Raw genomic sequence first — 27,747 nt, forward strand, 5'->3', positions numbered from 1 at the left:
AAAAATTAAATAAATAAGTTCTACTAGGAAAGAAAGATTAATGTGCATCACAGAATCAGAAAATAGTTTGAGTTGGAAGTAACATTAAAGATCATGTGGTTCCAGCCCTGCTGCCATAGGCACCTTCCATTAGACAAGGTTACCCAGAGCCCCATCCAACCTGGCCTTGGGAGGGGAGTCCAGAGGTGGGGAGTCCAGAACCTCATTGAGCAACCTGTTACAGTGTCTCACTACCCTTACAGTCAAGAATTTCTTCCTAATATCTAATCAAATATGCCTCTAAGAAAGACTTTCTGTACATTATAATTTTAGTTTTCTGACTACACAGAAGCAATTTATGTCCCACTGTACTCTTAGAAATATGTTCAGTTCACGAGACTCCCATATCTAATCTGATGAACTCATTAGATCTCTCTATATATAATCACATATTACATCAGATGTACTCCCCAGCCTACAACAAACTTCACAAGGAACTTCAAAAAGTGTTTCAAATTATTTAATAACGACACACATTCAAGTGAGGAAATGGTGGACCCAACTGAGAAGCAGAAGATCCAGTCTGTGGTGGACACAAGAGATGTCAAGAATTGGGGAACAGTTTGAGAAATAGCCCATCTCAAGTGTATGTGTGAAGATAAGGAACGGTGAAGAGAACATCATTGTGGCAGAAGCTCTCACAGCAGAAGCAGGTGCTAATTTGAAGTGCCTGTTTGCTAAGGCAGACAGCATGACAAGAAAACAGGGCAAAATTACAGCTCTGTGTGCAGGTACAGGGCTACAGTCAAACCAGGAAATGTGGGGGGATAGCTACAATGGATGGATACAGGTTCTTTAGGAAATCAGGATGGAGGGATGGAGAATTCCCCTTTAAAGTGAAGGAGTGGGAATAGTTTAGGATAGCTAATCCCTTAGGATAGCTAATGAGCCAGTTGAGAGAATTTGTATCAGAATTAGAGAGCTCAACAACATTGTGGCAGATGTCTGCTGCAAACATCCTGATAAGGAAGAAACTGATAAATCTTTCTTCTAACAACTGGAATTAGCCTCATCTTTTCAAGCCCTGACCCTCAGCAGGGGCTGGACACACCCCAGCATCTGCTGGAAGGGCAACACAGCAGGGCAGAGGCATTCCAGGAGATTTCAACACTGACTCCAATAACATCCTCACAGACAAAATGATAACTAGACAAGCTGGTCATGCACTTCAACAGCTTGACCAAAGAGGCTGTGCAGTCTCTATCCTTGGAGATATTCAAAGCTCATCTAAACAAGGTGCTGATCCACCTGCTCTAGCCGATCTCACTTTGAGAAGAGGTATAGCACCTGTTCACCTCCAGAAGTCCCAGTGAAAAAAAATCAATTTTTCTCTGATCTTGTAACTTTATATAATGGATTTATACAAGAGCAGGACCGTCCAAAGGGCTGCTCACAGGCACATTCAGGACAAACTAGCAAACTACTATGGGCCTGCAGAAAGCTGTGCTTCCTAGCTCATGCTACTGAGTATAGTGATCCATGATATGATGCATGATATACATGATTAGAAGAAAGAACAACATAGCAGACTGATGGATACTGCATAAACGTTAGGTGGTCCTGCAGAAATTATAAATATACATGGAAGATTATTTCCCACAGACATCATTGCTTACATAGTAAGATCTATGGAATTTAAGTTATAAGAGAGATACAAACATAAGATGCAGATATAAAATTGTGATGTAGCTGAGTGTAAGGGCTGTGCCCACGTGCACACCCAGAGCACTTGGTCGTTAATTTTCATAAATATCAAGGAACTCCCTGGCTAGCATCAGCATACATGAGGCAAAGGACTGATCTGAGACAAGGCGACTGAGCTACCTGCCTTCACAACAAAGCATTTGACTAACTGGCACAGGAGTTTTCCAGGTGCGAATTTCAGACAGTTTCACAGAGTCCTCCAGGCAGTTTCTATGATCCCTAGGCCAACTGATAAGGCTTACTTACATGCTTCAGTATGTTTACTAACATGATACACAGAGAATCTTGCTATCTCAGAGGCTTACGTGCCTTTTTCGCACTGAGGGAAAGAATCATGTCCTGGACAAAAAATGATCACACAAACTGAGGCAACAAGAAAACTTACATAGGCCAGGCACTAATAAATACGTGGTAAAGAACTGAAATTATATAACAGAAAGTGCAGTCAATAAGCCCAGGTTCATCACTATCCAACCAAAGCAGGCATTTGAGCCACAATTTATTGACTGTTTATATGACTTCTAATTGAGACCCTCTAGTGGACAGCCAGCACAGGGCATTCAAAGGGCAAGAACTAGTTTTTTTCTACTTAAATACCCCATCCCAAATGGAACAGCAGCTTTCTGTTTCTAGTAGCACTCAGCAAGACAGAGCCTTATATGCACTCTGTAGTTATTTACAATTCTTAGACTGCCTCTGAACTAGATCTGGCCTTCATAAATGAAGACATTGAAAAATGTGTCCTCTGCAAGTTCAGCGCAGCAATATACACCGATCCTCATAACTTCTCCAGTAACTGCACTCTGTTTAAGAATCACAAATCAAACTTCCTATACTACTCAATTTACTGTGAAAAATAAAAACAACATGATCATTTCAGACTCTCTTTCTGGAACTTGAAACTGAAAACCCTAAAAATACATAGGCTCATGAGTGTAACAATAATTACATATTCTATGAAAGTACATTATCTCCACATCCTTCCAGTGACAGCTTACAGTTGGACAAATATTTATTTTACCTGTTTAGATAACTGCTCTTCACAGAGTTTGTAGAGTGTGTAGAATTTTTGACTAAGGACTTGGTTGTCTCGGAAACCAGCACTTGCCAGCTTGACTCGCATAATAATGCTACGGTCAGGAACCATCATGGCAACCATGCGGAACTGAACCTTCAGATTTTCGGGAAGTTCCTGTCGTCCTGCATAGCCAGGGTTCTGAAAAAGCAATTTATAAACCCAAACATTATATAATGATGGCAGGATAGGAAGTTTTTTCTTTTCTGATAATCATTTAGCAAACACCAGAGCACATGCAATATCACAAAGAATAACTTGAGCATGTCACAATTACACATCACTGCACAGTTGCCTCTATACTGTAGTTCATGAAGTATGGGTATCACACATTATTTGGAGATGTCCAGGACACAAAGATATAGACAGACAGCCACTTACTGATCTTGCTGGAGCTCTCTTAAATGGTTACTTCCTCAGAGTCTTGACAGTGCTCCAGTGCTGGAGGTTACTGTCCCCTGTGAGCACTCCCAGACCATTTCAGTGCAAAGTCAGTCAGGCAGCGCAAGCCATTACTGAGTAGAATTTAAACTAATGGATCTGACCTTTCACTGAAGATGTCTAAATCATTCATATGAGTACTGCATGGCTCAGTTGTGACAACAGCAGTCACTAGCTGTGCAGTGATAACTTCTTAATCTCTCACAGCTCTTTCCAAGCTGTCTTCCCCCTAGCCTTTGTATGGCACTTATTTACCATTTCTTCAAATTGCAGTAATAACACTTTTTCAAAGGTAGGACACCCTAAAATAAAGACAAAGGCTTCCATTTTGAGTTGTGGGTATGTAGGTAGCTAAGAAGGAGAGCTACAAAGATGCTTTTAAGGTATTCTTACACTTTCCTGCTGCTTTGCTTCCTGCACTGCAAGAAGCAGTCCACAGGCACCAAAGATAAATCTTTAGGAGGCCAGTGAACCAGAATCAGGGTGGTTTCCTTCATGCTGTTTTATAGGATTGTGATCAAAAGTTCTTCACAGGTGGTAAAATACTGACTGGACCAACTACAGTAGCCATTGCAGTGGTTGCAAAATAAACCATAAATTTATGGTTTATTTTGGTTCTGGTTTATTTTGATAGACTTTGACTCAAAATATGAGGGGGTTAAGTTTAATCTCAACCTGTTGAATATTCAACTAAAGTCCTTAAAATATGTAGTTAATTATAAGTCTTAAGTTCCAGTTTAAAAAATATGGGCAGGAGAAAATAATATCATAATTATTGTACCAAATTATTGTTCAAGTTTCATTAACTATTTTCTAACAGACAGTTCCAATATTTCAACAGAGAAATTTCAATAGGAAGTGAAACAGGAAGTATTTTTCACAATGATGCCATTTACACATATTGACAGACATACCATAGTCAGAAATATACCAAATTCTCTGTCCATGTCAACGACATCACCATCAGTGAAAGTGAACTGAGGTTTCTTCTTTTTCTTACACTGAAGTACAATATGTATCTGCTGAGCAGCCACTGATAAAACTGGAAGTTCAATGCGGTTAAATTCATCAAAGCAACCCCATGCACCTGACTGAGCTAAACCTAAGAAAATCAAAAAGGGAAATATTCTGTTAAAATAACAGATCAAACAAGAGTAATTTATATACAAAATAGAGCATGTTCTATACAACTTAATGGAACATGAGAAGAACAGAGAACATGAACACAGAGTAAAATGAGAAGTAAAAACTCAAAATAAATTGGGCCGTGCATTAATGACACTCAGAAAAAGAACCACCCCTTGAACGAAAGATATACAAACTTCTTTACAAAGAATCCTAGGCATCTATAGCAACCATTAGCCAGAAAGTGTTCAATAATACTGTATATAGTACCATATAATACCATAAACATGCATATAGCATGGAAACTCATCTATGCAGGGGGTGAAGTTGTCAAAGATGAACTTGAGAAACACTTAAATGAAAAGCACGAAACTAAATAGAGACCACTGCATTTCTGACAGGAGCATTGTAGCATTTTATAGCAATTCATTCATAGGTAAATAATTGCTGGAGATTAGCATCCTACTGTTCAAGAGAGAGGATGGAATCCAATGTCACACTTAGAACTGTTGTTTGGAACAGGCCATGCACTTCTAGACAGTTTGCCCACAAACATAATGAAATTAATGCCTTTTGGGAGAGTCAAGTACTCCTTCTTCTGTATCATGCTAATAGGATTGAAATAGGAGAGCCCAGAGTGGCAGCTTTCCAGAGCAGTAGTGGGAAAGCTACATAATACCCTGCTGTTCCACACCCATGTCACAAGAGACAAAGGCTAGTAAATCTATGCAGGAGCTTCATGGATGCCATCTGTCCCTTCCCAAACCCCACTTGGACTAGTATTTCCTGTTGCCTGGGTCCAGCAAGGATTTGGGTCTGTACCTACAAATGTTCAGAGTGTTTAGTTCACTCCATTGGACTGGTGGAGCTCAGCTTGGCTTAAGCAGTTTGAAGGCAGTGCTGAATGCAGAAATAAAGCACATGTCAAGAAAAGGCATTTGTGTGTTTGCAATGTTGAATGCCCAGAGCTCCCCTGAATCCCCATACTTTATATGGCAATGCCTCTAGCACTGGTAAAAAAAAACCCCTTAGGTTTATGTCTGAAGTTAATTCCTTAAGAAATTTAAACGAAAAGAAAGTATTCAAAAATCAGTAATAATACTATGAAGACATATTTTTTCACTTGTTTTCTCTTTCATTTTTTCTCTTCTCTTGCCTTTGCTCAGCATGTTCTTCTCATAATATGCTACTTCCCTTCCCTCAACCTTTCCTTATCTGATCTTCTTTTGCCCTGAAGATGTTTCTCTACACACTCTCATCTTACTCCAAATGCCCTTAAGGCCAGTTTTATGTTGCTTTTCTTACATTAATTTTTTATGTTTTTTTCATGCCCATTAACCAATTCCTTTGTAATGTTGTATCAATTTTTATCCATGTCATTTTTATCCATGCAATTTTGGAAGAACAAAACTAGAGGAGCCAAACCAGATCAAAATCAGTGGTGGTACAAGCAAAACTGGCTCCTTAAGACTTGGTTCAGTCAGGGTGATACTGCAGATCTCCCATGAAACTCATCTCAATTCCATTTCTTTTCCTAAACTGCTACTAGTTAATTTCTATGCTATTATAAGGAAAAGATACTCCAAAGGAAAAGAATTTGAAGAGAATGAAAAGTTGCATAGACTTCATTAAAAAAAATTAAAAGCAAGTGGAATATATACAAATACCAAAACGTCATAATGATACAAAGATTAAGGTAATTCCACAGACAGTTATCAAATTTAAGACATGAAATACTCAATCCTACTGTCTTTGAAAACAAATGAAGGATGTTCCTTGATTTCACTGGTGTGATAGCAAGTTCTTTAACTGATGTTCCCCTCCTTCTGTGAGGAATATCTGGGCCCCAGATGTCTTGAACAACCTTTCTTGAGGCTTCTACCCATACTCTGTCCCCCAGTCCAGGAGCTCCATTCCAGCTCAGGCTGGTCAGAACTATGTTTTGTGTAAGCCTGTGCACAGTCCTATCTCTTCTTATCCTGAATTGCTGACTGAACTTCCTGGAGGAGCCCAAAACCCCATAATCTTACCTCTAGTCCTGCCTCCTGCTGTTTCTGACTGAACTTCCTACACGGATCCTGGATCCAGCTGGTTATTTCTCTTTGTCTGACAGTGGTGACTGGATGGGAACAACCTGTCAACAACCTGCCCTGCTTAGGCACTGTGGTACTGTGCCCTGGTGAGTGAAGTCCCTGCCCCTGCCTTTGTGCTTGTCACCCTGGGCTCTGGCTCATCTTCCTTCATGGAAGCCCCTTTCTTGCTGCTCCCTGAAAAAAAGTATTACTGCAGAGACTTTTCATATTTATTTGTTCCCTTTTGTAACATGTGTTATAGGACTTCTAGGATCCATACTAAAAAAAAAACACCAAAAAAGTGGGGTTTTTTTCTGTTTTGTTTATTAAACAGAAATAGCTACTCCTTGGGATGCAACAAGGAAAACCTCTAAAACTGGATATTCTTTAACTAAGAAACTTTGTTCCACATAATATTGTCTCTTACTGACTGTATGTTAAAGAGTTTTGAAATTAATTTCTCTAGAGAATGGTGAGGTTCAGTTCTGACTATTTTTTCTTTGGGAAATGAAAAAAAAATTCACTTGTTCTGTAATGCCACCTGCTGCATGGAGTTAGGAAACCTCATTCTCAGGCAAAGTCAATATCCCACAGCTTTGAATAAATTCAATTCTTGCAAAATTATTTAACTCTGGTGGTGTTTAAAAAGAGAAAGGACAGAAAATACACATGTATGCTAAAAACACACACACACAAGCAAAGGCACAGCAAGCAAACTCTCTGCTGGAAAATAGCTCAGAGACACTGTAATTTTGTCACATTGTGAATTAAATTCTGTTGCCACACTGAACGTATTATGGTTTATCAAACAGAGACTTGCAGTAAAAGCAGAAAACAAAGGACAGGACTAGAAAGATCTTTAACTGTATCTAAGAAATGTGGCAACATCCCTGCCTCAATCAGTACAGATATCCTACAAACCTGTTTCTTTCACGATGTAAGAATCACACAGAATAGCTGTTAGCCCCTCAGACTATAAAACACCTATCTGCAATGCAGTGCCATGTCTCTTTCCATGTTTTTCCATGTTCTTTTCCCAGATTTTACACAGAAGTAGAGCTACAGTGACATAATTTAATGGAAACGTTACTAAAGGCTTGACAGAGCTCTGTCAAGCCAAAGTGCAGCCCAGAAGCGGTAAGCCAAAAAAGTAATCATTGGTCCTGAAAGAATTTACAGAATTCCAGCCTTGTGCAGTCACCTTCTGAATTAACAGAAATATAAAATCTTACATTAAATATTGCATTAAATACCAAATCGCAAAAACGTACCTCAGGTAAGACTGGAATTATTTGACTGTAACTATAGAAAACAGAACCAAATCAAACACAACTTTTATACTCATCTATAGGCAACCACAGTCAAAAGGTTTTCTGAAGGGTATCCACCAACACTTTTCAGGAACAGTGATGAAGAGTCCCTGGTTTACTATTCATGGGCAATTTCAACACTGAATTTGATATAAGAGAAAACTTGAAAATTCATCTTCCCACTTGCATCCCTGATACTTTCTCAGGTTACCTCTGGTCCAGTCCAGCTGACAAGTTGCATCTGAGCCTACATTTTGGTTCAAATTTGAAAAACAAAACTATCAAAGATGGAAGTCTGAGCCTTGAACATATCAACTAGATCATCTGCCTACGAATTTCTTGAGTCACACAGAAAAACAGAAGAGATGGGAACAGGGAAACAGGAAGACAAAACCTCTGTTTCTTTTTTCTGAAGATCAAACTTCTTGTCTTTACAGAAGAAGTCTGGAAACATGTCTACAGACAGGACAACACCACCTCTCCATGCCCATTTTCTCTTCACTGCTAAACCTGCTAATATCTGATGACTTGACCCACCTCACCAGATAAAGTAGTAAGTTTGGGTGTGGAAACACTGGTGATGGAACACAAAGCCTACCACAGACATGTGGAATTTTGAAAAATTTCCTATTGTGTGCACTGAAGTATATAATATGTTTCATAAGAACCTTCTTACCAGTCTGCATGAAAGTGCTTCTACAGCTAAAAACTATCCTTCTTTTCCATTAAAGACTTCATGTGCAGTAAAGAATCTTTACCTGAACTCACTTTGCTCTTTATTTTAGATCAAAAAGAGCTCACTTCCTTCCCTAACTTCAGTATATCCATTCCTCAAGAAATAGCAGATATTTTAAAGACATAAAAAAGGTGATTGCAAGCCAGGCTCTTCCAAGTAGCGACACTAACTCCAAAACAACTGACTTCAAATGTCCCTTCACAAATGAAAACATCAATGACTTATCTAAGAACAGAATAGTACTTTTACTCCCCAACACACAACAGCCTGATGAATGCTGAGAAAACCCATCCTGTTCAGGCTCTATTCAGCTGGATCTATTATCTAATTCTCAGGCAAATTCTCTGAGAAGTAAGCTATGATCCCCCTTGCAAATTTACTGAGGTAAGCAGTCACAGGCATCATGGTTGCTTGAGCAGCAATTAAATGAGTTCTGTTAAGCATCTTTTCTAACTCATGTTGAACACTGGCATGCCATTAAATGAGGCAGTCAGAGAAAAAGGACACAATATACAGTATTACTTTGCTTCTGTTGCATATGATGATAATACTACATGGAAAATGATCAGCTTATAGAAAAACAGCAGAAAAAGAAAGCTCAGCCCTAAAACTCAACTTGTGCTCTTAGACACTGAAACTGTGCCCAGTTTTCATAAAAGCAAGCAGCAACATGCTCCAGTTATCACTATTACCTCAACCTGAAAGGGGAAAGGGTAAGTTACCAAAGTAAGCCCAGGATAAGAAGACAGAAACAAAGCAAGGATACAAAACTAGATGTCTCAACTGACGAAAGTCACAAACAGTTTAATACAAAGAAGTGAAACCACCAAGGAATAAGGAAAAAAGGTGTTTACATAAAGAGATACAAACATTCTCACAGAAGAAACAGGGAAGAAGAAAACAGCTTGGTGAGATCAAAGACAAACACAACCCAAGGAGAAACAAAGGCTGACATTCCCCCTAAGGACTGATGACTGCAGGTACAGGTAGATGTCTGCACTTGGCATTATGAGCATAAAATGCCAAAATATCCCAGTTTATATCCATATCTTCTGTCTAACAATGAGCAAAATAAACCTGTGACACTAAGGTCTGCATGCATGATAAAAGATGTGCAACTAAAAGTTGGCCCAAAGCTCTGGGGGTTACAAGAGGTTCTTTGAGAAACTTGTGACCTTAACTGAAGGTATTCACACGCATAGATAGTTCAGTTTATAGCTTAGAACTGTTCCGCTGTTAAAAAAATCATGGCCAGCTTGGCTGGCTTCTTAATTAAAACTACGTATTATCCTCAGGTTATATTTTAGCCTTGAGGAGATATTACAACAGTGAAAATTTTGTTTATGATACCTTGTGTTAAAGTTAAAAGCCCACCACCACAGAAAATGGTGGAATTCTGTGGTCTATCACTCCATATATAAATGCGGCTATATGAAAGAAAACAGACCATTATAATGAAGTCTACACATTTGGGATCACTAATCACTCTTTGCAAAACTAAATTCAAAGGTTTGCTTATCATGAAGAGTTATCAGAGTTTGACTACTGTCACATTTTCCTGGTTTCAAAAGAGTCCCAGAGTTTGAAATAATACACCACAACACTTTGCGTATTTCCCTGCCTTGCACAACATCATTAAGCTTCCTATTTTATTTCCTTGTAATAATAAATATAATATTAATTAATAATATTATTATTATTTATTATATTAAAAATAATAAGTATAAATATTCTCCCCACTTGGGATGGGTCAGATAGAGGCATTAAAAATCCCAAACAGTAGAAAGGATTAAGAAAGAAAAGTAGACATAGATAGGAAACACCATCCAATAATATTTAAACAGAAAATACTGGAAAGCATAGGAAGAAAAAGGGGGAAATCAAAATCAAATATCAGGTAAAGCTGATGAGTGCCAGGAAATAAGAGGAGACAGAGATAAAAATACTGTGAAAATCATTGCTAACTCACTACTGAAGGGACAAAAGCTTGTGACTCTAAAATTAACAAAGCAGGTATTTTCTTACCTTTATAAATACGACCAAGTCCTCTGTAGTCCATTTGGTCTGAGCAATTGAAAACAACAACATACTTTCCCAGGCATTTGCCCATGTCTTTAGTTGTCTCTGTTTTCCCTGTCCCTGCAGGTCCTGCTGGTGCACCACCCATACTCATGCCCAGGGCCTGAGCCAGAGTGATGTAACACCTAAAGACAGAACAAACAGATCTGTCAGTCCTTTCCTCATATTAATTACTTGAAGTCCCCCAATGCAACTGCAACAGTTGTATTACCCAGAGCTGAGGAAGGGGGTAGAAATGGATGTGCTTCCATGTGGTGAGTCCTCAGTCACCCCCTTTGCACACTGTGAAGCTGAGTTACCAATTTTGCTCCACCTGCAGAAATGCATCCATCCAGCACTGCCATGACTGCAACAGCCCAGGAAATCCACAGGCCAATTCTAAATGCTGAATACCAAAATATTGTAGTACTGTGATTTTTTCAGACTATCGTACACCCTTCCTCCATGACTCAGCCTCATTCTGCAGCACCCAGACCTGCTGGATTTCTGCCTTTTCCTCCTCCCTCCTACTGTCTCCCCAGAGCACACAATATGGGCTCTCTGATCTGGCAGCAGGAAGGCACAGAGGCTGGAAGCACCTCCTGTTCTTGACATTTGCCTAGCAGCACACAAAACCACAGCAGTGCTGCCAGATACATAAGGTCTCTGAGTTCCAGGAGGGTAATGGATGAGAGGGAAGATTGCAGTGGGCAATGGAGAAAGAGGAGGAATCCACGAGTCTTATGATCATCTTCTGCTTCAGCCTCTATCCTGGGCTGAGATTCTCATGTTGAAGTCTCAGCCTCCCCAGATGGTGTGGAGGTTACTAAAGGGTAGAAAGTCTGCTGTTCTAACCTCCAATGCTCCAAAATCCCAGTAAACACATTTCAGCACTGTGAAACTCAACAGCTTTATGATACATGTGGGGAGATAAAATGGGCACTGGAAGAAAACCCAAATGATAGTACCTAACATGACTTATGAAACAACAGAATACTCACTCTAATATAATAGCAGTTAGAATGCTTTATCACCTTATTTATTACTCAGTGATCTGTTAATAGACCGTTATTTAACATGTGAAAAATACCACTCCTAACAATGCTGCTACTGGAAATGAGGTGAGGACAAACAGAATACATAGCACAAGTTCCATATAGACCTTTCATTTCATTTTTGTTGTATGCCATGACATGTACTGTGTCTGATGTGACGTGTAGGGGCATTCAATTTCAGTGCCATTATCTTAATGCAATGTACTACCAACTGTGTGTATTTATCATGTGCTTAGGGAATCTCTCTGAACATGAAATCATTAGCCAAACAGCACTTGACTCCAAGCTGATTAATGGAACAAAGACACCATTACCTGAAAATTTTCAGAAGCTCAGACAACTCCACATAGCAATATTATAAATATTAAAATGGAAAAAGCCCACAAGGGGAATAAAATCTGTTGTTGTGCAACACTGCTTAGGTACATAAGTTTCTCATGCTAACACTAGGAAACATATCTGCTTCAAATACCCTTTCAACATGTGACAGTGGATGAAATTGCTGTCCCAGTCCCTGCAGTTTTCTTTGGCTCTTTCAGGTTTGTCCAAAGACAGATATGCCTTTTTTGTTGTTGTTGTTATTTTTATAGTTTAAACTCATTCAAAACATATTGGTTTTTTCAATCATGTCACCCTGTGCCAGCTTTCAATCTTGTGGGACACAGCACCTTGGATCCTAATACATCCTATGTCCAGTCCTAGTCCAGTTCCTGGCTCTGCATAGGGCAAACTCAAAACCACACCACATGCCTGAAAGCATTGTCCAAACACCTTTTGAACTCTGACAGGCTTGGTGCCATGACCACTTCCCTGGTTGCATTTTAATTCTGTGGACAAATTTTGAATAACAACATTTTCTTGACACTGGCTCTCCTGGTGGGCAAAAATATTGTCAGTGTGGTAGTGCTGCCATAGCCACTAAATCAACTGCAGGCGTACACAGCTGCAAACAAACCTCTATCTAACATAGGACCAGTAGGGTGCATAACAGAATTTGGGAGATGTGTGTTACTTATTAAAAGCCAGGTATCCACATGCAGGGGTTTGGCTTTCTCAAAAAAACTCCTAGGGAATAATTTTTTTCAGAAATAGGATAAAATCTGAATTTTCATTAGTAAATAAAAGCTAGTAGCATACAGAATGCAAAAACAGTTCCAACCTTAATTGAAGATGGGGTTTTGAGCAAACTGGTCTAGTGGAAAATGTCCCAGCCTACAGCAAGGGGGTTGGACCTAGGTGATCTTTAAGGCCCCTTCCAACCCAAGCCATTCTATAATGCTCTGATTCTATAAATGACTGAACATGTAAAGTATTTTGACATTCATATCCACATGTAAAAGAACTATCTCTGGCATAGCAAATACATCTGCCTTTTGCCTGGATTAACCAAGTACTTTAGAAAAATAGGCACCTAATGGAGTTTGTACTGTGCTGTGTAACTAACACTCCAGCAATAAAAAGTTCTCCTTATATTTGCCCCCAAATTTTTTCTGTGTTTGTAGTCCCGCAATTCTCCATGGGCCTTGCTTAAAACCAAACTAGCACTAGTTATGCAATGCTATGTCCTGAGTTACTGCTTTTTCCTACAGAGTGACTTCAAATTAATCACTTGCTGTAATACCAAATTCTCATGCAACTACTAGCTTATTGAAAGTAGCAATATACTGGTGTTTAGATTGACTCTGCTCAGGTCGGTGAAGTGTATGGTGTCCAGGGGTATTTATCTTGAGAAGCAAGCTTTTCAATGCCAATCACTGCTCATACAGCTCAAGCAAACACTCCAAAGAGAATTCAACCTGCTTTCAATAGCTGAATATATAAGCACTGGCCTCTGCTGTTCACCAGCGATACTGCAGCATTGTAGTGCAACCTAAGTAATTCTGACTCATGAAAGTTAAAAGAATTAAGCCAAAGGAATTAAATCTTAGCTCCAATATTATGCACTGCATTCCTTTTATAAATACCTGTCAGTCAAAGGAGTTATAACAAGTCTGTCTGTGCACCCTAAGTATTCATTGCAGTAGGTGAACTCTACATCAGTGATTTTGATAATGCATTTATCCAAGTCTTCAAGAAAATAAAATCGACACTGTTTTTGCCATTCAAAATCAGATGGAGATTTAATGTTCATACGGACCTGTTATGGAAAAGACAAATCATTAACACAGAAATGAATCAGTAACAAATTAATCTTAAATTCCATACAGAAAAATGGAATTACTACTTCATATAAATTCACGACCTTGAAAAATGAGCACAGAATCTGTCAGGAGTCAAAACATCCAGAACTATCTTTTCAAACCTGTCTATGACATGCTCTGTACCTTCTGTCCACTTTGATTTTCCTCTGAATTGTGCACAGAGATTATGGATTATGTCTTACAGAGATATTGAAAAACAGTGATGGAAAACATAAAAAATGAATAATACTGGCTGTCCTGCATGGTATCTGCACCATTACTCACAGAAATCCTAAACTGAGGACAATATTTGAATACATTGTATAGATGTCTAAGTGCTTGTCTATTTGGGTTGTATTTTTCAGATTGAATTTGCCACACATATATTTAGATTTGTGGTAATGAATAGATCTTGATTCATTATTATTGACACTGGATCTCAAAACCACTGGCCTCTTACAGAACACGTTGCCCTGGTTATTGGGCTTGAAAACATAGTGTAAAGCGAAGAGGAGGTTCTGGAATCTCAGCCACTTCCCTCTTCTTTATCTCAATCACAAAATTATGTGTTTAATAGAGAATACAAAATTTTGAGAGAGAAGGATAATATTACATATACCACATAAGCACCCCTTCCCCAGTTTTCAGTTTCCCTTGCTCCTGACTTTTTATATCATATACAAGCCCTTTAAATTTAACCAATTTTTTGTTACTTAGTTTTATAATGATGCTAAACTAATTATGAAAATAGTCACAAAGATAAATTAAAAATTACAGGCAGAGGATAAACCCCATGCTTATCTTAGAAGCCAGCACTTTTCTTTCTAGATTTCAGTATTTTTCTTTATTTTTATCTATTTTTCTTACACTTAATTTTTATCTTCCTAACATATATGCATAAATTAGGCAATGCAGTATTGAATTATTGACCTTTGCATCATGCAAGCCTTTTGGAAATTATTTTACTTCCATTTTTATAATTATGCTTTCATTTATTCAACATACTTATCTAAAGGAAGCCTGATAGAACTCAATTATCAAAAAAATTAAAATATCTGTTCTATTTATTGTTGCTACCCTCTTCAAATTATGAAGCCTCACTGCTTTCACCTTTAAATAACTATTACCTTACATCAACACATAGGTTGGGTTAGAAATCACATGATTGATAAGAATACTAAAGGGAGTTATTTTACATTTACATTTCAATCAAATAATGAATCAAATCTTCAAATTGAGAAAATAGTTTAATTTTAGAAGTTAAACTCTTTTGCTCACAGTGAATTTGAGCATGAGTATAAATAACCATTTTAAAAACTGAACCCTAAACCTATGAATGCATTTATATAATAATTCATCCTTCTCGCTGCATGACATCTATATTAAATCAAACTAAATCTGATATGCTCTATCACAGCAGGAATATCAGAGCTAGTCAAAGAGAACAGATTCTAAGATTTGGTTATAATTTTTTCATATGTGCAAGACCTTCCACACAGAAAGTCCCTTGAAGGTTTTCCAAAACTTACCAAATCATCAAAGATATCTTTCTGGTGCACATGAATGGTAATTAGAGTTTCATATTTTGTGCGCTCCATTCTTGTCAGATTGTGTGTTGTCATGTCAATCAAATCATTTAAAAGTTCCAAGAACTTCTGATTTGTTGTGTGCATTACCTTTTCCACAAGCAAGAATGATCATATTAATACTAACACCATTTGTTCTTCCAATATTTAGAATAAAAACTAAAATAAAAACATTTAAAGAATTAAAAAAAAAAAAAAAACAAAAAAAAACCAAACTGAAAACATCCAGGCTCATAATGTCCATATTCTGCTTTGTATTTTTTAGGCTTGGAATCCTAAATTTGGATTTCCAGGCTGCCTTCCATTCATGCATTCTTACCCAACAGAGTATATAAGGTTGTATCTAGATGAACAGGTCATACTGTAAGGTTTTAAGTCAAGACTCTTGCTCCTTCTACTATACATTACATCTTCACCTGACTGCATCCCTGCATACACTCAAAACCATCAGTCAATGATTTTGGGTATTATATATCAGCCCAAGCTGTATCTACTCTTTAGGGGGAACAGGAAACTGAAGATCTGTCATGTCCTTTAACCAGAGGAGGGAAATGTAGTATAACTTTAGATGCCAATGCTAAAATACTAATTTATTTTGTGGTACCAAATCTGTTACAAAGTTCCACAAAATACAGTACTGACGATACAATACTGACTTACATAAACAGCATCAGCCTCTGTCAGTGATGCTCCTGGTACACAACAAAAGGCACTGAGATTTAAGAAAGAGCAGCTCGTTTATACTCCTGTTCCAAATGTGTGAGAGAACAGTCACACTAGCTTTCTGTAAATACATGCAGAGCCTAAAACTCACCCTGTTTGCTAAGAAAAAAAACCTAACAGAGAATTAAATAACCTCCACACCCCACAAACACGCACACACAGTTCAGCCAAAAAAACCCACAAAAATTGTCCTCTTGTTAATGCAAAAGAATCTTGGCACCTAGTTATTCTATGAAATAGAGTGGACTAAAAGTAGGTTTATGCCCTTTTAAAACTTGGAACAATGCAGAAAATGTAGCAGTACGTGGTTTTCTCCATAGTCTAAGCCCTTACTTTCATGCAGTATCAAAGTACAGCACGGTACCATTGCCCTGCATTTATTTTTATGGTAGGACATTGTTACTGGTTCCTTGTTCAGTTGCACTGTATATTCCTGATTAATGGTAGTTTGCAACCCTTCCATTCACATCCTCTCCTTCCTTCTTCATAGAGTCACTGTTAGTAATAACACCTTGGTTGCTAACAGCATCTTCTCGATGTGTTTGAGATTAAACCAACACCTCCTGAAACAGTCTATATTCTCTCCCTTCCCTAAAACATGAACTCATCAACTGAAGGATGTAATACATTTGGATAGAGTAGACCAATGTCCACAAAGCACAAATACAAATTTTGGGAACTCTTCTTTCTTTCCAAATTTGATTTTGTGAAAGTAATTGGATGAGACTCCCCATACTCCCAAACTAAGAAACTGTTCCTTCCCAGGATGACTGCCCTAACAAAACAATAGGGAAAATTGCAGGATTAGGAACACATTCTAAACACATTCTAAAGCACATGCTGGGGGATAATGAGGAGGTGTGACTTCTTAATACGTTTTTTATTATTCTGTTTTTCTGTTACTTTATTTGTTATTCTGGGTAATTAACTAGTACTTTTTGCTTTTTCCTACATGTTACTTTTAACTTTTCACAATATGTACTGTTACAAACAATGCTTTTAATAAATCCCCAAAGATTCATTAAATACTACCTTTTTGTCAGTTTTGGTACTGTTCAGTGCCTTCTCTGCATCTCTGGTCCAGATAATTTGAATTCCCAGAAGTCCTATTTGTGCAGGAAACATTTTCTGAAAATCATACATCTTAAATTCTGAATCGTTAATGGCCATTGATGCCTGTCTAATGATGGTGTGGATTGTTTTCCTAATCCCATTCAGCAGCTGACCTAACCAGAATTCCACATTGCCCTGAAATAAACAAGAAAGTACTTTTAAAGAATTAGTTTATGAATAATTCACAAGGCGCAAGAGCTCTACGTGACTTTTTTCCCAGTCCTTCATACTCCCATTTCCATATTTGTTATTCTCTAATTTTTAAAGGATTTCTTCCCTCTTTCTGCTCCACTGCCCTTCTAGAGATATGTGATGGATTTGGCACTTCACAGCAGTACTGCTGAGAAAACAGGTAAAGCAATCGTTACAAACTGACACAAATGTCCTGTCCTTTCTACTCTTTGCTCTTGCTGTTCACATTGGGAGGTTTTCATTTAGCTAGTCAAATAATAGCATGATGCAATACTGTAAGCCTCTAAAACATAAATCTGCTTTAAATCAAGTAATGAAAAACTGCAATACATACTCTCATTACCTGAGCTAAAACTGGTTCAATAATATTGACCTGTTCTCCTTCTTGAGATTCAAACAATAAAATCTGGTCGTAGTTTTTTTCATGAAATCCCACACGGTTAACATTGTCAAACAAACTTAATAAATGTGCCTACAACAGAATCAGAAAAAAAAAGCCTCCATAAACTGACCTGATATGGCATTCTTACTTTGTTTTTAAAAGCTGCATTAGAATACTCTGCAAATCTTTCCACAAGGAATAGAAATTAAATAAATAACAAAATCCTCCATGGTCCTCCCTTAGTAATATCAATCATAAGAACACCATTGCTTTATTACTTGTACCTGAATAGTGTGGGAATCAGATGCTTGACCAAGGATTTCCAGAAGAGCAGGGTCAGATACAAAAAAAAATCTTGGAAACATTAACCGCTTTTTTTCCAAATAGCCAGTCAGTGATTTCTGACAGATTTCCAACTGTTCCAGCAAATGTGGTAACAGCTGTGCCAAAGTCTCATCTCCAACACAGCACTGCACAATGTTTGATGTTTCATGGGCCCTCTGCATAATTCTCTGCCATGACTTATCAATGCTCTGAAATCTTCTGGCTTCCTGAAGTACATGATAAATGCATTAGCTTTTCCTCATGTTTGTCATATTCTAAAAATTAAATGATTCTATCAGACAAGGCAACAGTTTAGTATTTCCCTTTCTGTTCAAGTCTTCTTTGCAGCACTAATGTATGAGTATTTATAGGCATACTTATTATTTACCAGAGTTCAAATTGCAAGAGAAAGAGCTCAAAGTGGCAGCGGTGGAAATGTCTTTTACTTCACATTGGGCATCAAAATTGTCCACATAATAGGAACACATGAGAAAACTTAAAAAGCAACTTTCTCAGAAATTATGGTCTTCCTAACAGCAACACATGTCATGTAAGCTGTTAGTAGCAATATTTGATGAACAAAAACAGTATACACGGTCTGAAGCTGCTGCACTTGTACATTACAAGTGTTGTAGGTGAAGGGAGAGAAATTATCAAACAGGGAGCTGAAAAAGAAATATTTTTATACACTTGGTATATTGACATTAAAAATTCTTTCTTCGCCTACAACAGATGAAATGGGAATGAAATCATAAATTATCTGAGAGCTGAGAAGAGATCACAAAAGAAGATCCAGAGCAATTTGTCTGTCACAAGTCAGGATCATACCCAAAATATCTGTCTGTCTCATGTTTAGTGATGCTCAGTGATGGAGATTTAGAAACCTCTTCAGGCACTCTTTTAATATCTAAGCTTAATCAGATACCAAGAACACGTTTTTTTTAATTCCTGTTGAGAACAACCCTTTTATTTTAAAAAACATTGCCTCTTCAGTTTTTCCTTTTCTTCAAGCCAAACAAGCCTAGTTTGTTGAATCTTTTCTTGTACCTCATCCTTCCTGGACAGGTCCTCATTCTTACCACCCTCTTCTATGTTCTTTCAAATTTGTCTGTGTGTTTCTTTGGCCAAAACCAGGTACAATAGTCTATTTATTGGTTATTGATATTTATGCATTCCACTCTTCTGCATTTTACACACCAGCAAGCTAAAATGCATTTTCTGGTAGTACTATCAGAGGCAATGACAAAAGCCTATCTAAATATATTGCAACTACTGTTTTTCCTCTATCCACAAAGCTCCTCGCCCACCCTAAAAATAAATTAGATTTGTTCAACATGTTTTGCTCCTAACAAATTTGCATTGACTGAACATTATTCATCTCGTTAATTTCCAGGTGCTAACAGTTATTTGTTGCAGTATTCATCCAGGAATTGCAATTAAGCCCTCTCTTCATTACTCCTCCACCGAGCCGAGCTGTTCCATCTCCTCCTTCTTTAAAGACAGTCACTACGTTTGTTTTTTTTTAGAATATTGGTTCATGTATTTGTCATCCTTGGAAGAAGTCACTTTAGCAGTTATCAAATGCCTCAGCTGCATTGCAGCATTTGTTCATCTTCAAAACCTGCTTATTGATTTTCTGATAAGCATTAATAACATAAATATATCTCATTAACTAAAAAAACCATAAATTGTTATCTAAACAACAATTAAGAAAGCTTTATTTAACTTACAAAAATTAATATTAATTTGGGATATTTTAAGCCTTTCACTATAAAATATGTGGCGTGAAATAAATTAATATCTAGTAATTTCCCAATAATAACAGTTTTGTTACGTTGCACCAGTTGATCCAGCATGACTGAACTGTGGTGTGTTAGAACTACATGAAAACCCCTCATTAAGAGACACAACAAAAAGGATGGGTTTTTTCTGCTATTTCTCTCCTGCTCAGATTATTCCTTAACTGTGCAGCTGCTACCTTGGAAGGTCATCATTGCCATTTGAAGAGGTTGCAATGGTTAACACAGATCAGCACATGTACAGTTCCCAAGCCAGTCCCCTCTCTGTGGGACTTTGTTAAACTGAGTCCTAGCAAGTACAGAATTCCTATACAAAATCTGTCATTCTATTATTATAATTTATAGCCTATAAACACATGCACACATGAAGACAGGGATATTTGTACACATGGCAAAAGCGATAAATCAGTTTCATACTGTTAAGTAGTTCTGAGCCCTGGACTAATTCACTAATATTGCAAGCTGACAAGAACATTTGAGCTTGAATTACAAACAGTTGTGTTCCTGTAGGTTTCACCAAGTTCTAAACAGTTTAACCAGATGGATCCTAGTTTGGCAAAGCTTCTCCTGAACTGCCTATGCACAGCCCACAATCTTATATGAGTTACACGCTCTGGCAAATAAACTATACAGGCAAATAAACTGTGATGTGGTTTATCTCCTGGTACAACATATTGTTATCATACATCAATATACCTGAGGTAGTTGCTTTGCAATGTCTCCACCAACAAACACAGCCTCAAGGTAAATCCAGAGGTTTTGTACATTAATCCAGTTTTCAATTATCTCTGCAGTGTTGGTCAGCTTCTGAACCCATTGTTGTATAGTGGACTTAAATGGTGCATTATACCTGTATAAAAATGATTTAAAGGGAAAAAGAATCTAAGATGATCATTGTTTACTCTAAGGGTTGATTAAATTTACACAATATGTGCATTTATTAAGTTCTGTACCGGTTGCTCATGAGTGACCCCAGTATCATGAGGCTGTCTTCCACCAAAGCTATTTTCTCCGATATATCTGATCCTTTCAGAAGGAGTTCTCCTCGAGTTTTGAATTGGCTAAAACTGAAAGCATGAGTATTCCATTCACTGATGACATGCTTCAATTTTGCTTCAATATCCTTTTCTTTGACAGCACTGATGCAGACATCCTGTGTAAAATTAAAGTAGTAAATTACATTCCTCTAAGGCTATTAAAAAGCACACTTATAAAGGCTAGTAAAATGTACTGGCTTGATCCAGATTTCTAGCTAATGAAAATATACCTTGAAACACCTCAAAGTTATTCTATTTCAAAGTTATATTCTACTACTTGCAACAGGTACCTTTTATGGGCTATACTCCATCTTCACTACTACTAGCATCTTACACACACAAAATTCACTGAGTCAGAGAATCTGCAGGCAGAGTTTACCTGTCTGTATTAATTAAAATTTAAATCAAATAAACCAATGGATGGGTTTAAAGAAAATAAACATTACCAATCAAAACCAATAAATATTCCCAGAACAGAGTGTAGACTGACAACGTGACTGTCTGCTACTTCTTGAAGACAGTGACGACAGGACTGTCATAGAGCTGATTATTGCATTAGAGAGAAAAGGATCACCTACTCAGTCTGAATCCCAAATTCTGATTCAATAGTACATTGGATTTTATCACAGGTTTAAAGTGTTTCCTGGAGTGAAAGGCGGGAACCCTGAATCTTCACAAGGCTTAAATTCTTGTCTGGGAATTGGGTAGAGCAGAGGTTTGATTTCATGGTTTTGCCTTAAAAATGTTCCTTTGTGGAACAAGACAAAACAGATCACTACTCTGGAAGGAATACAGATTTAGCTAAGTGACCACAGAACTGAAGTTAGAAACTGTTGGGGTTTTACTTCTTTAGTTTTAGCTACCCTTTGTTCTTCTGAAAGGTAACAAGCATGAAGCGAAGGCACTTGCTGGGTAACTACTGTTCCCAGAACAGAGAAGACAACAGCTTTGTAGCTTGTGCACACTCCATATGCCATCTCATCTAGCTGTGCTCTTGTGAAGTGTCACTTTTGAAATACAAAACAACCTCATTGTCCTTTAATCTCATATCCTCCACTTCTACTGTTTTCCAAGGATTTTTAGCACTTAACAGGATCAGTCTCACATCAACTGTTTTTTTCTCTCTCGTTAGACATTTAAAGGGAAGAAAAAAATATATAAGTAGGCAGACCCTAAATCAGACGCACGACAGAATCACTCTACTCTTAAAACAACAGAAGTCTCATGGAAGGATTAGTGTAAAACCATTTACGTATTTAAGGCTTCACCAGAATAAAAGGGAAATAAAGTAACCATCAGTGCCAATACCAATTACCAAACTCCATTTTTCAAAGGAATTCTTCAACTAAACCAGATTTTTTTAATGTTACAAAGCTGACTGGAACCAGGATTTCAAAAGCACAGACTTCCAGATCACAAGTTATTAATTACAAAAAACAAACAAACAAAAAAAAAACCTAACCAAAAAAAACCAACAAAAAACCCCAGCAAACAAAACAAAACAAAACTGAAAAGCAGATGTACCTCAATATCTTCTTTATGTTTTAATAAAGGGGCATCCATTACATTTTTCAAAGCAAAATTTTCAGAGTCAACATCAAAGTGATGCCCAGTTACTTGCGCAATTCTTTCCCAGTGTCTTGACAACATTGCCTAGAAAAGACCATAGGGATGGGTTTTTTAAATTGTATTATTTTTAGGACCAGAATGATCACATATTTTTGCACTGCATCTGTTAAACAAATAGGAGAGTCTTGATTTCCATCCCATTGAAAGCATTAGTAGTTCTTCTAATCACATTACAAAGTCTTTTGTTTTATTTTTCTATAACTAAGCCTAACTAGATTCTTGCTATAAATACAGCTGCTTTTGTCTATAAAAATGAATTATGGAAAGCATCCTACAGTCATGTAACATGGCCTTCAATAGAGTTTCTTAAGTGACTCTTATCTCCAAATTATTATGCTAAACATACTTTGTTTTTCATGATTTCAAGCAAAGCACAGCTCTCAGTGAAGTCATCAACTTTCTTTTTTAGGTCTTGAAAAGCTTGCCATTCCTTTAATGCTTTCGGTAACTTTCGGATTCTTTAAACAGCACAAAAAGAAAGAAGAAATATTTTATTCTTAATAATCACCATCCACCACTTAATAGTACATTATATTGTCATTTTTCAATTAGTTGACCAGTAGACTGTAAAAAAAAATCCATTTGCAAGCTGGAAATATTATATATAGCCAGTCATTTGTGACTGCAGACATGAAACACTGCCAAAGACAGTACAGATTACACTAGAATGGTTTGGTTTCTATTTCAGTTTCAATTAAAGAAAGTTAACTTCATGTGCAAACCCACATCTGAAATTAGGTTCCTTCAGTGTCATTGTCTTAGTAAAATTTGAAAATGCACCTGGATTTTGTAAAGAGGTAAAAGGATTAAACAACATATATTTCCCAAGCAAAATAAAGTATATCCTAAACTAAAACTAGTCTGCTTGCAAAGAGAAAAATACTTCTGTTTCAATCAAACAAGTTTTAATTTGTACCTCGTTTGTATCAAAGATATTCAAAGCAAAATTTTCCTTTATGCACAATTTAAGATGAAAATAATTTAAAAATTAAGAACCTCTTGTACTGTGAATTGTCACAGCTCCTCTTGCTTCTAAACCAGTCATGTCAATTTTCATCTGCCAAAGCTATGGACCAAAGACTGACAGCAGTTCCCTTACAGCTCAATTCCAGAAACTAAAAGCTGCATAAAACCTGCCCGTAATGACAAATTCCTTCCAAAAAAGTCTCCATTTTCCACGGTTCAAAATCAGGCAGATCTGTCACACAATGCTGGAATATGTGCAAATTCTTCACTGCTTGCTAGTAAGAGGTAGATGAGCATATGCATACTGTCATGGCACTACAATAACTGCATTAGTATTTCATCCTGAGTCCAACAGTAGACAGCATTAAATATGCTAGAGAAAGGCATTACAGAATGGAAGATTTATACTCTGCCTTGTATCAATAAGGCTTTAAGGAGCAATTCCAGACTACTTCTATACTGAGGCTCAGCAACTAACATTCTTATAAACCTGTCTTGGGATGGCTATTGGAAATGGGATTTCCTAGCTTGGTAATGGAAATAGCAATTTTTTAAAATTCAAATAACTTTTTCCTTTGTATTAGTCTCAATAATTTCTTCTAAAAGCAAGTTCCATGAGCTGCACACTATGTTAAAAAACTACTCCATTGATCAGGTTTACATTTCTGTCCTAAATTTACTGGACATTCTCTTTACACTATATTACAGTAAAATATAAAGGGAAACTTCTCTCTAGCTGTGATTACAAACTTCTATAATGCTCTCTAAATCTTTATCCTTTTTATCTGTCAAATTGGATTTTTACCTATAGGGGTTTTTTTAATTTTTATTTTCATTATTTTAATTTTCCTATTCTATTACTATTTTTAAAAGGGGTAGCAACAAAAAATTACATTACAGAACTATGCATATCTTTTCAATTAGTTCAAAACAGTAATCACACTTCCAGCAATCCTGCTTCTTTCATAACATCTCAGCTATTTCTGTGAGCACCCCTGTACACTGTTTAAATTTCTCTGCTTTTACAGACAATAGCTTGATGCAATAATGCCATCAAACTGCCAAAGGAAGGATAGTACTAGGTTAGACTTTTAGTACAAAAAAAAAAGCATTTACTGCCCATTGGTCGTCACCCTGCTCCAAATATAGTTCAACACTTGAGAAGAAAAACAAAAATGTCACACATGAAGTTCAAAGAGAAACACATAAATGAAAACTATTGCCATTCAGTGGCTTCCTTCAGGGTTCTGGAGAAGGAAGCATAAAGAGTCCTACAGCCTGTAAAATATAATTAACTACAGAAAAAATCATGATACAGATTCCAGAATTCTAATGAAATGAGATCAAGACTTACACTGTCCAAATGCAGAAATATATATGTTTCACATACATTCATTTTTACTATTCTTATTTCTAAAAAGAGGTTGGCTTGGGTTTTTTTTTCAAATTAATGACTAAAAGGCAGTTCAATCAGGTTTTTTTGAAAACATTATTGCTCTCAAACCTCATAAATGACCCATCAGAATTTAGTGTAGCTACCTACCCTTCTTGAAATAACAACTTAGACAAATGTGCAGAGGTAAACAGTGGGTTCAAAATTCCGTCTAATATCATGGAGTAATAATTAATTAGCTGTAAACTAAATCACTGAGGAGGTATTATATAAGATCAGCTATGGAAGTTATTTATACTTACAACCACCTTCACACAGGTTTGTGTACATTATTTATTAAATAAGCTACAGCCTACCAACACCCCCCAACATGTCAATATACCCCAACAAGCCTGAAGTGACTCACGAACCACCTGCATATTGCACCACAGTGCAGTTGTGCCCAACACTTAAGCAAGTCTGACCTTGAGATAGACCAACACTCTCTTACCCCTCAGAGCAATTTTCATAAGCTAATTAACACACAGAGCTGAGAAATAAAAATTGCATGTACTTCAACCAAAAACAACTTACTTGCTTTGAAAATCCAGAAGTTCATTGTTAATTTTTTCAATATTTAAATCATTCCAAAGCATTTCATTGTACCCATCGATACTAGCAGTAACTGTATTATAAAGACTGTAAAGTTTCTGAAGCAACGAAAGTTCACGTTTAATTTTGTGAAGTTCAGGATACTCTGTTTCAAATTTTAAAATCAGAAATTTGTGAGTGTTTATGAGGTGCAACTACGTTCGTGAACATAAAAATCTATGCATTTCTAAAAATTGTAGTTAACAAATGAATGAAATGAGACTCGCAAGTTTTTAGATAGTGTCTAGTAAGACAAATTTTTCCAGTTACATTATTTAAGAACATCAGATTTTTATGCACAGTAATTGTTTAAATGGATGATTAAAAAAATCTTCTATAACAGTAGATGTAATCTTATAAGTGAGATGCTGCATCTATCTCTTTGAGGAAGAAAATGTGGAAAAAGTGGACGAAATGGCAAAGGAACACAAGTTTTAGACAAGAACTAAAATATCTCCTATGACAATTTACACTATTTACTTAAGAGGAAAAGTTTGGGGATAAAGAGTGTGTTTTCAAACTAAATATACAGAATATATTAGACAATAAAAGTATTTAAAATGGACATCCTTAACAGAAATGTTTTATTTAGTTTCTCTCATATTTTTTTAATTCCTAGTTAAATATATTTGGATTACTGCACATGTCCCCAGACAGGAAAATATACTTAATTTAGTATGCATAAATTAAAGTGCTTATCATACATTCTGCTGTAACTTTAGTTCACACCACAGTCTTCCAAAGGAACTGTGTCTGACTAGCAAACATAAGGACATTACAGATCAGTTGCACAGCCCAAGGGAATTCATTATGCAACTGGAGCAGGGACAATTTGAGTACTTTGGCAACATGTTTCCCGAATTTGTATGGGGCAGAATACTGGCAGAAGATGTGCTTAGCTCTGAACAGAAAAAGCAAGAAAGCTAAGCATCTGGACCCCGAGACACAGTGCAGTATTTTTCTACCTGATGTTTATGTATGTGCACACCAAGAGCCAGTTTCACACAGCTGCTTTTCATAGGAAAGACAATAATAATTTACTACAAGGAATTTTTCTGCAATGAATCCAGCACTGAACGCATTTAACAGGAATCACAAGAAAAATTTAATAGCCTAGGAACAGGTATCCATATCCCCTAAGAAAGTACCTGCAATAGGAAGACCAAATAATTCTTCCCCACCAGAAAGAGAGAGATACTGCCTCCACAGTTCATCAAATCTGTCTTGAAAGATCTGTAATCTGTCACTTGCTTCATGGGGAGGAATATTCTCCACACTGGGGCCCCTGTAAAAACCAAAACAAATTCAGTAAAATTGTCAACCATACAGGTTTCACAAAGAAGCACAACAGAACCCAGACCATACTTACTAAACATTATTTAATATTTTTAGCCTTTTTTCTATAAATTTTCACAGAGCACTAAAAGCAACAGTGCAGCTAATATTCAGTGTACCAAGATTATATATTCATCTCTGAAAAAAAGCCCAGTTTCTTTTCTAATAAGAAAATTCATCTGTGTTACCATACATCTTACAAACAGCTAAAAAGATTTACAAATGTTTTATCTTTGTTATTTACTGCTTTTTCTGTAAAAAAATATTAATTATTTTCACTTATATTTTAAAAAGGGAAAGATAACAGATATATAAAATCAGGAGTAAAAACTGTGTAGTTGGCACTAGAACCATAACTAATAGAAAAATATGAGAAAAAAATACCATTTTCCCTAATGAGCACATCTCAGCCATAGGACTGGGTGCAGTTCCCAGCTCTCACACCTGGGAGCACTTCTTGGCCACATCATAATATTCTGGAATGAAACCTCTGTCATCTTCTGTTGTGGCATGGTTATTTCTAGAAAGAACTTCAGGCAGATGGGCAGAAAGCAGAGCAGGCTGGCTGCATGGCAAGGGAAATGGGACCAGAAGATGAAAGTGGAAACACAGGCAGTAAAGGCAGCCAAGGCATGATCCCACAGAATCACGAGCAGGAAGAGCAGGGCAGGCCTCAGGGTGGGAATTAGGTTCAAATGAGAGTCCAGATCTTTAGACAGGTCCAGAATAATTACACAGGAGCAAGGTCAAGCAGGGAAGTAAATCAGGGGCAGGTCTTGGGAAAGTAACCAGGATGAGACACAGTCCAGGGGGAACCAGGCTGCTCTGAGGTCAGCCTCAGGA

At 37.0% G+C, this 27,747-nt stretch overlaps 1 protein-coding gene across 1 annotated transcript in view; it reads right to left on the minus strand.

The window, feature by feature from the left end:
- Positions 1 to 27,747, minus strand: part of LOC146441751 (dynein axonemal heavy chain 5-like) — a 152,166-nt gene that overhangs the window by 91,899 nt on the left and 32,520 nt on the right. Inside the window, exons 31-44 of the mRNA XM_085052340.1 lie at positions 26,718 to 26,854; positions 25,513 to 25,675; positions 22,927 to 23,038; positions 22,476 to 22,604; positions 20,868 to 21,067; positions 20,611 to 20,764; positions 18,076 to 18,342; positions 17,753 to 17,881; positions 17,137 to 17,352; positions 15,325 to 15,471; positions 13,580 to 13,752; positions 10,528 to 10,706; positions 4,174 to 4,361; positions 2,765 to 2,959 (exon numbers count right to left, since the gene is read on the minus strand). Coding sequence (XP_084908466.1) covers positions 2,765 to 2,959; positions 4,174 to 4,361; positions 10,528 to 10,706; positions 13,580 to 13,752; positions 15,325 to 15,471; positions 17,137 to 17,352; positions 17,753 to 17,881; positions 18,076 to 18,342; positions 20,611 to 20,764; positions 20,868 to 21,067; positions 22,476 to 22,604; positions 22,927 to 23,038; positions 25,513 to 25,675; positions 26,718 to 26,854 — 2,389 coding nt within the window. The remainder of the gene's footprint in view (positions 1 to 2,764; positions 2,960 to 4,173; positions 4,362 to 10,527; positions 10,707 to 13,579; positions 13,753 to 15,324; positions 15,472 to 17,136; positions 17,353 to 17,752; positions 17,882 to 18,075; positions 18,343 to 20,610; positions 20,765 to 20,867; positions 21,068 to 22,475; positions 22,605 to 22,926; positions 23,039 to 25,512; positions 25,676 to 26,717; positions 26,855 to 27,747) is intronic.

The sequence above is a fragment of the Lichenostomus cassidix genome, chromosome 2 (assembly GCF_008360975.1).
Source record: "Lichenostomus cassidix isolate B80296 chromosome 2, HeHo_3.0, whole genome shotgun sequence".
NCBI lineage: Eukaryota > Metazoa > Chordata > Aves > Passeriformes > Meliphagidae > Lichenostomus > Lichenostomus cassidix.